Here is a 15,098-nt window from a genome sequence, read left to right on the forward strand (position 1 = left end):
GACGCGCACATAATAAAAATGTAATTTTTTTGGACATTTAATGGTGACGCGAACGAAACGCGATTCGTATAATTCGCTAAGCGAATTAAAGTTAAATTGATTTGTAAAAATTTTTCGGATTAATAATCCGAACAGCAAAGAGAATCCGCAAAAAAAAAATCCGCTAGTGGTTCGTAAAAATTTTTCGGATTGATAATTCGAACAGCGAAGTGAATCCGCAAAAAAAAATTCGCTAGTGGTTCGTAAATTAGTTTTCGGATTATTAATCCGAAAAACTTTTACGAACTGACTGATTTAATCCGCAAAATAAGTCGGATTGGCTTTTTGCGGATTTTACGAACCGAATCGGCGGTGCCTAACTGAAATCATGATTTAATTTTTGCTATGTAGCAGTTTTATGTTAATACAATTGTTTTTAGTTTATATTATAAAATTTTAATTCAAGATTGATTTAGAGTAATAAAATATTATTTTTGAGTCATAGAAAAATTTTTACTAAAGGAAATCTCTCCGCATGATGCGTCACTGAACTATGGAATTGGCCATATATCTTTTACAATACCTGGTAAATATAGATGGTCAGTTACCCAGTCGACACATCTAGTGTCTTTTAAAGTCAATAATTTATTAGAATAACCTTTACAATACTCTTTTACAATACCTCGGAAATATAGATGGTCAGTTACGGTCTAGAAAGTTTTTATTTTTATTTTTTTGACTTTGAAACGAATAAATTACTATTTAGAAATTGGAATTTTCTTCGTGGACAGAAATACTACAAATTATTTTCAAAAAAAATTTCGTTTATCTTTTATCTTTTTACCAGCCCATTTAATGACAATCTTTTGCAACGAAGTTTGCCAATTCGGCAAAATCGAAAAGAAAGTTGTTTCGCATCATTGACTTCTAAAAAATAAGTTCGAAAACTACACATTTACAAAAATATTTTTCATTAAAAATATACCTTTCTTTCTAAAAACTAAAAAACTATAAAAATTACCAATGCCTTTATCATCTAATTCGCCTTCATCTTCCGCAAGATCTTCAAGGATATCTTTTTCAATTTCGTTTTTGATTTCCTCTCTCACGTCCTCATTACCTAAATTTGAAAGTTTTCTCTCATTGGATTGTTAGTAAACAATAACTTTTAAAAACCATTCACTGGAACAATGTTTGAATCAAAAAACAACAGCAGCTCACATGAAGAAAAGGAACAGCGAAGAGAAAAAACCCTTTCTGCCTTCAAAGCTTATTGCATACTTACTTCTAGCGTATGTCAAGACAATCAATGCCAGAAACAAAACTGCGTGCACTGGTCTCATGATTGCCAAAGTTTTTTTTAATAATTATGCAGTACGAAGGTGTTTTTATTGAGAAATTGAGCAGCGTAAACAATAATGCATCACGAAAGAACATAAAGCACAAGCATTAGGATGCTTTTATTTGTAAATTTGTTTAGAAAGGTTATTAACTGTTTTTTCAATTTTAATCTCATATATAAAAACATTTTCTGTTGTTGTAATGTAAATATTCTGCTTAGTAATAACTCTTTCATTCGTTTACTGCTTTGAGCAACAAGAAAGAGATTTTTGAAAATGAAAGGTTTCGTTGTAAAAACGAATCTTTGTTTATTTAATTATGCATCAATTTTTATAGGTGTGGGAACGATTTGGGTATAATTATCAACAAACATTTTATAAAATAACGTCAATGTCAAGGAAAAAACCTAAAATTTCGTCGATAAAGATTACGTCATGTGTCCTTACTTCAGCAACGCCAAACGAAAAACACCGTAATGTAAAAAGCCTCGGAAATCGTTGTTTTTTCCGTCGATGAATTTCTTTCTGTCGCATGACACGCGACTATGTAAAAGTAAAACACAAGACTTTAAGGTTTTAGTTTAATGCAAGAACGCTGATAAGAGTTTAAAAACCAAATTTTGTTTTTTTTAGAAAGTTTATTGTCTACATGGTCTGTAGGTAAGCCGAGGTTTTTTCTATTCTGTTCATGGCACATTAACACTTTGAGATCAACCCGAGTAGCGAACTATATCTGGATGCTAATATCGGCCAATATTGACATTTTTACTAGGATTTTGAGTTCGGTCGATTTTGATCGATTTTTATCTAAAATTCCAAATTCCTTCAGAATCAGAATTTTTTCTATTTTCTTTTTAAGAACAATAATTGGTACCAATAAAATCATTTATATTTTTATTTTTTCCAACGAAATAAAGAGAAAGAAGAAAAAAATTTAGCGAAAAATAAAGCGAAACTTAGAATGAAATTTAATACAAAACCCAAAACGAAAGAACTTTGTTTTAAATTTTTTCAGTTTCAGTTTCTTTAAAGCTAATTTGAAAATATGAGATCAATTTTACTGATGACAAAAAAGTTAAATCGAGTTTATTAATTATACTAATTTCTATACTTGATAACCTAATTACCGCTATAATTTATAAAATTACCGCTTTAGTTTATAGATTTACCAAGTGTCTACGATGCTCAACTTAAAAAATTAATTTATTTTTTAATTTATTTTAATTTTTATTTAACTTAAATGTTATAGAAGTAATTTAAGTTATTTACAAAATTAATTTAAATATATACATAAATAATTTAAATATTACAAAATAACAAACAGAGAAAATCCTGGGCTCAGTAACAAAACGGTCACCAAAATATTGATCCCGTGTTTTACTAATCGAAATGTAAGCAGAGAATTAAATGAAGAATGGTTGCAAAAAAAGACATTTGCTCAAACACTGCAATAAAAGTCAAATAAAGTGTAAATAGCTTCTATTCGCTGGTTTACGAATCGTTATGAATCATTATCAGGTATACAATTAAAAACAATTTATTCAACAGTTTATGCAACTTATTTTAAAAGGAAAGACTTGCAATATAAATGATAATGAGCGATTATTGAACATAATCCAGCAGTTTAATCTTTTAGCAGATTGTCGTATAAAGTTGATTCAATTGTTTGTTTGTAATGTAGATGGCATTTCAAATAAATTTTTCTAAGTTCTAAGTATCTTTACTGCCCTCCCTGGTATCATGTTTTATAAATGTTTTGCCGCAGTATTAAAGGACTGTATATTTCTAAATTAAGAAAAAAATATTGCCGCCAAACTGTAAACTATATTGCACCAATATAGTTTATATATTTTACAATATAGTTTACAGTTTAGTTACAATATAGTTTATATATTTTACAATATAGTTTACAGTTTGGCGGCAATATAGTTTACAGTTTCTAAGCTTGCTACACGGATGTGTTAGATAAGAATGATAATATTTCATTATTATCAACAACAACTCTCCATTTGTTAGGCAAAGAATCGATCTCATCTTTGTAGAAGCTGCCAGACTGCGCCATTTTTAGCCCGCTTTTGAGCGTTATCTCACTGACGCTTTCGTTTGTGGTTTTCGTAATGTACTCACTTTTTATAGCCAGTGATTAAATGATCTAAGCAATAAAAGCGTCGCATTTAGGAGAGCAAGAATGTGCAGATCTCCAAACCATGTCCTTGTCATATTGTATCAAACTTTAGGGAACCCAAATCCCCTGTTTTAGAATCTTTCCCAATTAATGAAGGCAGTGCAGCACTGATGTATGAGAACATTGGAGTGTGGAGGCTACACAGTGGCTTCAGTATGGAGGCTACACGCACCGCTACAGAATCAACTTCAGTTCGATCACAAGACCTCGGACGATCCTCCACTTATAAATCATTTGAACAAAAACTTTTAAACCAAATTTGACAAGTGTGTTTGGTAATAGTGTCTCATCCTAGGGCTTAGAATATGTTATGCTTGGCCTCACTGGCGGAATGACCAAGCTGGAACTCATAAAAGATGCAGTGTTGAGTATGGGATTTCTAATGTGACATTTTATGTCATGAGAGTCACCTCTATTCGTTTATATAGTCACGTGGAAAATTCTAGAAAATAATGTAGGGAAGAGTTACCAAAATGTGTACAACTCCTTAATTGGGACACTTAAATTTATTCCAAAACTAAAAAATCATATACTTTTATAGATTTGTTACATTTTAGAGGAACTAGTTTTCTTTACATTTTCATTTTCATCTTAAAGACTGCAGGTTTGTAAACAAAATTACTTTTTTTTTTTTTGAAACATTTATTTTTTGCGATCTAACTTTATCGTTTCATTTAAACGAGTACATTAGCTGAAAAATTGAAGAGGAAGCGTTAAAATGAATAGGAAGCCTTTAAATTAACTTATTGGGCAAAACCCCCCAATTTGTGTTATGCGTACATGTATTCCGTTATATTTTATAATCTAAGTTTAATTTTTAGTTTTTCATGCAAAAAAAGCCATGGTTACTTATTGCTTTTTCATTTTGAACCTATACTAATGCATAGAAAATGTACACGAAAAAGGTCTATTTTATTAAAATCTAAAAACTGACCTAAAAGTTGCAATTTTTTGATATTTTTCAATATAATTTTTTATGTTGATTGGTGCTCAAGGTAGCAAAAAATGCAAAATGGACCCCTCAGTTGGTCATTTTCATTGAAAATTGATTTGCCAATTTTATAAGTAAGTTTTGGGGCTCGAAATGATTTTGTGGCCACAGTTTTTTAGCAAATGGTCTAGTTCCAAAACTCTAATAACAAAAGTTGTTGCCTATTGCCTATAGAGTATAAATACAAAAATTCAGGGCAATCAGACAAAGTATTTTTACCAAAACTAAAAACTTTTGGTACCAACACTGTCAAAATGCATGATTTTGCAAAACGTTTTGGCCTATAACTTTATAACCAAGCAAGATATCTGCATGAAATTTTATACATTGATAGCCATAATATATAGGTACAACACCATAAAATTTCATGAAGTTCCATTGATAATAAACCGTCAGCAGAGAGTTTGACTACGTTTCCTAAAAAAAATATTTCCTCAGATGATATGAAAGATATTACAACCAACCAAATGTTGTAAGACACTGCTAATAATTCAGTGCAAAAAATGATAACTAGTGTTTGTGGTCTGCAGGATCCAGTTTTGGGGCAGAATTTTTCATTTCGTCTAGTAAAGAAATCCTTTGTACAGATATTACATAATGGTGATGTATATTGGCTAACAACTTGCACTTTTGGTTGTTCTGAAGGTAAAGCATGCCTTTTTCCTGTCACCCGACGATATGAAAAGAAAGGCAGTACAACCATCGCACCTGGATAAATTGTTATTATGCAGACAATATATTGGGAAAAAGTAAAAAATTATTTCCTTTTCAATCTTCATGTAAAAGAGAAATTGAAGAAGCAACATCTTTTAAAAAAGAAAACTTGAGTAATATATCTGAAGAATTGTTTAGAATTAAAGCTTCTGATATCGACACATCATCAGAATTTTACTATACTTGTACTTCTGAAAAAAGATTTAAGCTGTGTAATCTAGCACTAGCCTGCGATCGAATTGGAGTTTCAGATCGATCTGCTTCAAAATAAGTTAATGCTGTTTTAAAGGATTTTCAAACTGTAACAAAAGAAAATCTACGAAGAATAGTTGATCGAAATAAAATAAGAAGAGTACGAAAAAATTGAAGATTGCAACTTCAAGAATGTGCAAAAAATGATCATTTTGAAGTTCAAGGAATATTTTTTAAAAGAAAAAAGGACGTAACATTTTATCAGGATAAAAAAGAGGACAAGTATTAGAGAATCCAAATAAAAAGTTTTATATTAGGGCAAGTAAAGGCTGTTGGTACTGTCACAAATAAAGAATGGAAAAATGGTATTATTTATTAGGATTATTTCTTGATCTCCCCGTACAGTGGCTTATATGCTTATTACACACTAATGAGTTGCCTCTCCGCTATCTGATTCAACACCTAGATGGAAAAATAAATCATCCTACAGGATTCAAAGGTGCTATTGGAAAAATGTTAGAAAATTGAGACAAACTATTGGTTGTTTCATTTGAACCCATTGAAGTGGAACATCCAAATATCGATCCAATGGAATTAAGTACTGATTAAAAATATCTGTATTGTGATGGAAATTCAAGTGGTAATATATCAATGTTCTTGTCACTGAGATACCCTAGAAAGATCTCACATTCACGTTGATTAACAGCCAACAGAATTTTAAGATTATATATATCCACAGTAAACCCATCATTAGATCTTAAAATTTTGACCAAGCGTTTTATTAAAGTATACTCCACCACCTGGTTTGAAATAGAAATGAAACCAACTTGCATGTATGAATCCGTTAATTTCTTTTGAATGATAAAAAAATCTTGTTACTTATCCGACGACCTTAAGAACATTGTAGATCCAGTATTACAAAGAAATGCCTATTTCTGTCACCCTGAAAAACTTTTGTTGTCTATGTTAGTAGATAAAAGAGAACATATTAGAGAATTAGGTTTAAGGCGAATTATTAAATATAGGGAATCCTATGATAATCAGATGTCTATTCGACCGTTTAAAAGGCCCAATCTGAGTTTAAGTGCTGGAGATAATGTAGAAATGAATAGTTGGCATAATGTTAATGTTACTAAGCCTCCTTTAACAAAACAGATCTCAATTCATAATTAAAAAAAAAATGATCTCATACATTTCTGATACAATTGGAATTGTAAAGATACTTAACTACACTCAACCAGTTGATCAATGCATAAAGATTGTATCAAATACTTTTACATCAGTTTGTGGTAAGAAAGCAAGAGATGGAGTCATTCGAGTTAAACTAACATTTCAGTGTGACAAACCAAGGTTTGAAACTAAGAAATACCTTATAAATTCATTGTAATGAATATAAATTCTATCTAAAGTATTTTTAAACAAAATGTTTGTTTTTCTTTCTTAATTTTGTTTTACGCTTAACCTTTCGAGTTCCACATTTTGGGTGGTTCGGTGGTTTCCATAATGCCATTTTCTTATTTAATTAGGACATTACGGAAGAGTTGGAACAGTTTTTTAAATGCGGATGCCCTTCATGGCATTAACTTACTTTGTTCAGGAATGAGTTTTTTTTGTGATACTACTACTAGGTTATCATCCAAGGTTTACGAGCTATTTCTACCAAACTTAAATTGGAGTTTTTTTTATCAGAGTAGGTAAGTTGTCTTCAAGGCATGACCTTTAACCTAATTCTCTTAACAGGTTATATATAAGGAAATGCCGGTTCTGAGCCATTGATACTTTCCTATACTTAAGGATGCTAAAATTGATGCGTTGGTTAACATTTCTTATCGGGTTCTGAGACAAAAAACCTTTTTAATACTTATCATGTTGTATTTTTAGCGTATTGGTAGGTTTTCAATACTTAATAGGTGGCTTTAAAAAGCATCATCTATTTTTTCATGAAGAAGTATAAAAATAATCATGTTATTTCTATACCTTGATCTAGTAACGAAGTTCTTCAAGATGTCTAAATATTATAGTTCTTACGGATGTTGTCTTAACCAAAGACTTGATTGTAGTCCATTAAGCTAAAGCAAGACTTCTGAGCAGGCCTTGTTTTGTAGTGACCAATAGCCAAGGTTCTGTGATCATTTAATAGGATCCTCTTATCATCTTTTGAGCTGAGTGCTATCATTTAATAGTATTCTTAAAAAAGAACGTTTTAAGAATGTTACCACAAGGTGTTAATAATGCTTTGAAAGTCAAGACCTTCATTTAAATTTTTTAAGACGTAAAGGCACAAGTGACCGCAATAAGAGGTATTACCAAACTGCACTCTTTCGCTGTTGTAATAAACGGGACTCTTCAAATAGTCAACCAGTTCGACAAGAGGAGGTTGAGCGTATGAATCAAAGCTGTATTTTTTATTACCGTCTTTGTACCAGCACACCCAATGAAATCCTCCAGTGCTTGAATCACCAGTGTTTGCAATACCGCATTCTTTTTTTCTCGGTTTTTTTGGTAACTCGTCTCTTACAAGAACACCTCTAAAGTTTTCTAATTCTAACTGTTTAGCAGCCTTTATCAGTTGAAAGTTGGTTAACGCCTCGTTGGGTAAAACAATTCCTTCTACGTCAATCCAGTCGATTATTTTTAAAAATTTGATAAAAAGTTTAAGCTTTTAATTATTAAATCATTCATGGAAAATCTTTTAGAGAATGGAGCCTAAAATGGGTATGCTATTGAAGGGTGAATTAGGTCCGAGGAGTAAACCAGAACCGGAAACAAGAGTGCTTACAAGCGTACCGAGCAAGGGGAGTAGAGCACCGATGAAACCTCCTGTTATTTCATGTCCTTTTTCAGTTTTAACAAAGAGTCCTTTTCCAGTTTTAATGAAGAGTCCATCGCCTTGGGTATTTCCAGTCCAAGGTTTTAAGAATAAGCCAGAGCCAAATTTGGTTATTTTTATGCCTTTTCCATCTTTGCTCAAGTAAAATGTTTTAGGCTTATTAGTTGAGCTTGCAGAATCTTTGCTTGTGCGATTGACACCTCGTCCAGCGATAGAATCAACCATAGCTGAGCCGGCGGATGAAGCAAGTCCGCCCAATAAACCTTTTGCAAGTACTGGAGCTGCACGAGAGGCATGCGTTCCTAGTAAAGGTAAAAGGGCACCGATGAAACCTCGTTCTACTTTTGCGTTGTGCATGAGTTGTTTTTTGCTGAGTTTGAGCGTGACACCTTTTCCGTTGATGTAGGCTTTTCTAATTTGGTCGAGTTGCGCGTTAGTGACAGCAAGAACATGTTCGCCGTTCAAGTCTTGATGAGTGAGTCTAATGCTAGCAGCAGTTTTGTCTTGAATGGCTTTTTTAATTTTGTCAGCTTGTCCTTGCGAGATGTTAAGTTTAATGTTTTGATACATTTTTATGTGTTGAAAAATTATTTATTTCACTTCTCGAATGTGATTACGGATCGTAATGTCCTCTCCTCTAAAATCGATCAAATCTCCATTTTGATCAATGATGCGAGTAACCATTGTTGAAATTTCGAGAAGTTTAACAGGAAGATAAATTAAATGCGTAGGTCTTTCTATGATTTTGTAACCGGGGTTAACATTTGGGTAAAAGGAGTAGATGCAATTGAGTTGGGTTCCATTAATATAGGATGATCCGATAACGTTGTTAACAATTCTGATGGTGTTGGAGCTTAAAATTTTAGCAATATGATCAGACTCGTATTCAGAATTGGAGTTTAATTTTCTTTTAGTAAACCCTAAAACTGAAGCGATGCTGTTCTCCACGTCAAAGTCAATCAGATAATTCATGCCAAGTTTAATGGTTGATTTTAAAGTATTAATGTTGATTCCAATTTGAAGGCTGTTTGGAGAGTAGTTAATTTTATTTGCAATGATATAACTTCCACGTTGAGCTGTTTTTATCGTGTTTAAAATTGACTTTTGCAGATAGTCGTTGATGTCTTTAATTTCATAGCTTCCATCAGGAACGATGATGTTTTCCCAATGAGCTCCATTGTTCATGCTGTATTTGAAAGAATTGTTTTTACTGTTTACATTTGGAATGCTGTTGTATGTTTCTAAGCCGAGAAAAGCCATTTCATAACTTTTTCCTTTGTCGAAAACGATTTTGTCTAAAAATTCAGTCGTGATAACACTTGATTTGCCATCTACATCGATTATAATACCAGACATTTTTTATGTCGAGAAATTTTTTTAAGTTAGAAAAAGGCAAATTCGTCCAACCCTCTTCGGTATTTTCCACCGTCCTTTTTTGACGATAAGTCGATAACAGCAAATCCGTGAGGCTCATCCCAGCAATCTTTGCAAAACTTTTTAGATTCTTCTATGGTCATGTCGTTGGAAACGCGGTCTCTATAAATGAGATTGACGTCACTTTCGTCTTGAGGAAAGAGACAGATAAAGTTAGCATTTGTTCGTATGGTTTTTCTAGGGAGCATGAAATAGTTTTGAGCGAGGTAAAAGCAGTCAACGTTAGAGTGTCTTCCTCGCATATAATAGGTTTCGCATTTGTTTTGTTTAGCATCTAGCAAGTCGTCAAAGATCATTAAACTGTTTTTGGTAGAGTCTAAGGATTCAGGTCCAGGCACATCGTCATCTGTTTCGAAAAATTGGCATTCCATGTCTGTTTCTACTTCCAAATATTTTGAAAAATCATCAATAACATCTTCAGGGCTTAAATTCAATTTTTCCATTTCTCCTTGCACTTTGAACAAATGAAGAATGAGTTCTTTTGGTAGTTTCTTCTCAAAGGCTTTTTCGAGTATTTGGTATTCAGGTTGGTAAAGAGATTTGCCAAAGACTTGCAAGTGGTTATAATCCAGCCATCCAGGCTTGAGCAGTAAATTGAGAAGCAAGGTTGTTTTTCCGCAACCAGACTTTCCGACGATAAGTCCTCGAATGCTTCTTGGCAAAAGCTTGTTGTTGTTTCTTTTGGTTTTTCCAATGTTCCATGACAAATCAGTAACTTCCATTTTTATATTAAAACTTTTTTTTATATATTAAAAATGTACTGCGTTAAATGCAAAAGGAAAACTGAAACCATTCACTTAAAAAATGAGAGACAAAAAACAACAGAGAAAGAACTTTGCAGGGCTGTTGTTTTTTGTCATCTCCTTTTTCAAGTGAATGGTTTCAGTTTTCCTTTTGCATTTAACGCAGTACATTTTTAATATATAAAAAAAAGTTTTAATATAAAAATGGAAGTTACTGATTTGTCATGGAACATTGGAAAAACCAAAAGAAACAACAACAAGCTTTTGCCAAGAAGCATTCGAGGACTTATCGTCGGAAAGTCTGGTTGCGGAAAAACAACCTTGCTTCTCAATTTACTGCTCAAGCCTGGATGGCTGGATTATAACCACTTGCAAGTCTTTGGCAAATCTCTTTACCAACCTGAATACCAAATACTCGAAAAAGCCTTTGAGAAGAAACTACCAAAAGAACTCATTCTTCATTTGTTCAAAGTGCAAGGAGAAATGGAAAAATTGAATTTAAGCCCTGAAGATGTTATTGATGATTTTTCAAAATATTTGGAAGTAGAAACAGACATGGAATGCCAATTTTTCGAAACAGATGACGATGTGCCTGGACCTGAATCCTTAGACTCTACCAAAAACAGTTTAATGATCTTTGACGACTTGCTAGATGCTAAACAAAACAAATGCGAAACCTATTATATGCGAGGAAGACACTCTAACGTTGACTGCTTTTACCTCGCTCAAAACTATTTCATGCTCCCTAGAAAAACCATACGAACAAATGCTAACTTTATCTGTCTCTTTCCTCAAGACGAAAGTGACGTCAATCTCATTTATAGAGACCGCGTTTCCAACGACATGACCATAGAAGAATCTAAAAAGTTTTGCAAAGATTGCTGGGATGAGCCTCACGGATTTGCTGTTATCGACTTATCGTCAAAAAAGGACGGTGGAAAATACCGAAGAGGGTTGGACGAATTTGCCTTTTTCTAACTTAAAAAAATTTCTCGACATAAAAAATGTCTGGTATTATAATCGATGTAGATGGCAAATCAAGTGTTATCACGACTGAATTTTTAGACAAAATCGTTTTCGACAAAGGAAAAAGTTATGAAATGGCTTTTCTCGGCTTAGAAACATACAACAGCATTCCAAATGTAAACAGTAAAAACAATTCTTTCAAATACAGCATGAACAATGGAGCTCATTGGGAAAACATCATCGTTCCTGATGGAAGCTATGAAATTAAAGACATCAACGACTATCTGCAAAAGTCAATTTTAAACACGATAAAAACAGCTCAACGTGGAAGTTATATCATTGCAAATAAAATTAACTACTCTCCAAACAGCCTTCAAATTGGAATCAACATTAATACTTTAAAATCAACCATTAAACTTGGCATGAATTATCTGATTGACTTTGACGTGGAGAACAGCATCGCTTCAGTTTTAGGGTTTACTAAAAGAAAATTAAACTCCAATTCTGAATACGAGTCTGATCATATTGCTAAAATTTTAAGCTCCAACACCATCAGAATTGTTAACAACGTTATCGGATCATCCTATATTAATGGAACCCAACTCAATTGCATCTACTCCTTTTACCCAAATGTTAACCCCGGTTACAAAATCATAGAAAGACCTACGCATTTAATTTATCTTCCTGTTAAACTTCTCGAAATTTCAACAATGGTTACTCGCATCATTGATCAAAATGGAGATTTGATCGATTTTAGAGGAGAGGACATTACGATCCGTAATCACATTCGAGAAGTGAAATAAATAATTTTTCAACACATAAAAATGTATCAAAACATTAAACTTAACATCTCGCAAGGACAAGCTGACAAAATTAAAAAAGCCATTCAAGACAAAACTGCTGCTAGCATTAGACTCACTCATCAAGACTTGAACGGCGAACATGTTCTTGCTGTCACTAACGCGCAACTCGACCAAATTAGAAAAGCCTACATCAACGGAAAAGGTGTCACGCTCAAACTCAGCAAAAAACAACTCATGCACAACGCAAAAGTAGAACGAGGTTTCATCGGTGCCCTTTTACCTTTACTAGGAACGCATGCCTCTCGTGCAGCTCCAGTACTTGCAAAAGGTTTATTGGGCGGACTTGCTTCATCCGCCGGCTCAGCTATGGTTGATTCTATCGCTGGACGAGGTGTCAATCGCACAAGCAAAGATTCTGCAAGCTCAACTAATAAGCCTAAAACATTTTACTTGAGCAAAGATGGAAAAGGCATAAAAATAACCAAATTTGGCTCTGGCTTATTCTTAAAACCTTGGACTGGAAATACCCAAGGCGATGGACTCTTCATTAAAACTGGAAAAGGACTCTTTGTTAAAACTGAAAAAGGACATGAAATAACAGGAGGTTTCATCGGTGCTCTACTCCCCTTGCTCGGTACGCTTGTAAGCACTCTTGTTTCCGGTTCTGGTTTACTCCTCGGACCTAATTCACCCTTCAATAGCATACCCATTTTAGGCTCCATTCTCTAAAAGATTTTCCATGAATGATTTAATAATTAAAAGCTTAAACTTTTTATCAAATTTTTAAAAATAATCGACTGGATTGACGTAGAAGGAATTGTTTTACCCAACGAGGCGTTAACCAACTTTCAACTGATAAAGGCTGCTAAACAGTTAGAATTAGAAAACTTTAGAGGTGTTCTTGTAAGAGACGAGTTACCAAAAAAACCGAGAAAAAAAGAATGCGGTATTGCAAACACTGGTGATTCAAGCACTGGAGGATTTCATTGGGTGTGCTGGTACAAAGACGGTAATAAAAAATACAGCTTTGATTCATACGCTCAACCTCCTCTTGTCGAACTGGTTGACTATTTGAAGAGTCCCGTTTATTACAACAGCGAAAGAGTGCAGTTTGGTAATACCTCTTATTGCGGTCACTTGTGCCTTTACGTCTTAAAAAATTTAAATGAAGGTCTTGACTTTCAAAGCATTATTAACACCTTGTGGTAACATTCTTAAAACGTTCTTTTTTAAGAATACTATTAAATGATAGCACTCAGCTCAAAAGATGATAAGAGGATCCTATTAAATGATCACAGAACCTTGGCTATTGGTCACTACAAAACAAGGCCTGCTCAGAAGTCTTGCTTTAGCTTAATGGACTACAATCAAGTCTTTGGTTAAGACAACATCCGTAAGAACTATAATATTTAGACATCTTGAAGAACTTCGTTACTAGATCAAGGTATAGAAATAACATGATTATTTTTATACTTCTTCATGAAAAAATAGATGATGCTTTTTAAAGCCACCTATTAAGTATTGAAAACCTACCAATACGCTAAAAATACAACATGATAAGTATTAAAAAGGTTTTTTGTCTCAGAACCCGATAAGAAATGTTAACCAACGCATCAATTTTAGCATCCTTAAGTATAGGAAAGTATCAATGGCTCAGAACCGGCATTTTCTTATATATCAGGTTGAGTGATATGAGTTTGTGAGTTAATAGGAACCTCAATTTTTTTGTTTTATTGATAGATTTTTCTAAATAAAAAAAAGGCCTGAAACTTTTATTTAATGATTCTGGTAACCATAATCCAGCAAAAGTTTCTCTTAATAAATTAATATTTGTATTTAGAGAATTCGTATTATTTGATGTTTTTTATTAATATAACATACACTCTTATACAAGATGTCAACATTCAAATCATATATATATATATATATATATATAGCCAGCAAACATACAACGTTGAAACAACGTTGAAATAACGTTGATCAACGTCGATTAACGTTATTTCAAAGTTGTTTCAACGTTGTGTGCTTGCTGAGTATATATATATATATATATATATATATATATATATATATATATATATATATATATATATATATATATATATATATATATATATATATATATATATATATATATATATATATATATATATATATATATATACATAGTGTTGAATGGTATTGTTGCCGATGTACAAGAATTTTATACTGTAGTATTTTAACTTGAATAATGTTTAACATTTGTAAACCTTTTATTGTTTAGGTTAAGGTAGTTTATAATTTGAGTAATTAAATTCAGAGTCATTAAAATTGTGAAATTGTAATTATACTTTACAAGTTAAGAGTTTACAATAGTTAAAAAATAGATGGTTTATTATTATTTTCAATTATTGTTAATAAGTTAATATATATATTTATTTTTATAGATAAATTTCATGGCTGAAGATAATTATTGTTAAAGTTAGGACCAGTGTAAACATCAGCAAAATCGGGATTAGTGTAAGCATCACTAAGGGATGTAATCCTGACCAGGTCCCCAGAAATACATTTAAAGCTAAAGTATAAAAATTAAACTCTGTTGTACCATGCATAAAGCCAGTCTTTGCCAGGTCTGATTGATTTGTACGAAGAAGGTAGTCGTATACGAAGTCCATGACATCATTTCGTGTTAAACCATAACCCCAATCACATAGGAACTTAAACGCATACACCATAACTGCTATGTTTGATGTTCAATCATTTGAACTTTTGTTTGTCTAGTAATTTCAAAACCCATTTCTAGTTTGAGTTTGGATCTTTCCCTGGTTGGGTGGAAAGACGTATTGATTGAGATCATTGTGACTTCAAAGCAACTTCAGGCAAAATAATTAATCAAATTAAACCGGAACTATTATAATAAAGAAAAGAAAGAAAAAAAAAAA

The 15,098-nt window shown here is 32.6% G+C and overlaps 1 protein-coding gene across 1 annotated transcript; it reads right to left on the reverse strand.

The window, feature by feature from the left end:
* Window positions 1-740: 740 nt before the first annotated feature.
* LOC149884424 (arminin 7246-like) lies at window positions 741-1,425 on the reverse strand. Its single transcript, XM_090096437.1, has 3 exons — window positions 1,265-1,425; window positions 1,001-1,099; window positions 741-906 (listed from the first exon to the last, which is right to left on the reverse strand). Exons 1-3 carry the CDS (start codon window positions 1,320-1,322, stop codon window positions 812-814), a joined length of 252 nt encoding a protein of 83 aa, XP_089952563.1. The 5' UTR covers window positions 1,323-1,425; the 3' UTR covers window positions 741-811.
* Between the last annotated feature and the right edge of the window lie 13,673 nt (window positions 1,426-15,098).

This window comes from Hydra viridissima, unplaced genomic scaffold, assembly GCF_058129835.1.
Source record: "Hydra viridissima isolate aposymbiotic clone 2 unplaced genomic scaffold, HvirCarnegie_v1 scaffold_8, whole genome shotgun sequence".
Taxonomy (NCBI): Eukaryota; Metazoa; Cnidaria; class Hydrozoa; order Anthoathecata; family Hydridae; genus Hydra; species Hydra viridissima.

Excerpts from the sequence above, each read along its gene's own strand:
- LOC149884424 (XM_090096437.1), bottom strand. The coding sequence starts at position 1,322 with ATGAGACCAGTGCACGCAGTTTTGTTTCTGGCATTGATTGTCTTGACA. Across the intron at positions 1,100-1,264 it reads TGTCTTGACATACGCTAGAA|GTAATGAGGACGTGAGAGAG; the intron begins GTAAGTATGCAA and ends TTTCAAATTTAG. Across the intron at positions 907-1,000 it reads ATTAGATGATAAAGGCATTG|AAGTCAATGATGCGAAACAA; the intron begins GTAATTTTTATA and ends CTTATTTTTTAG.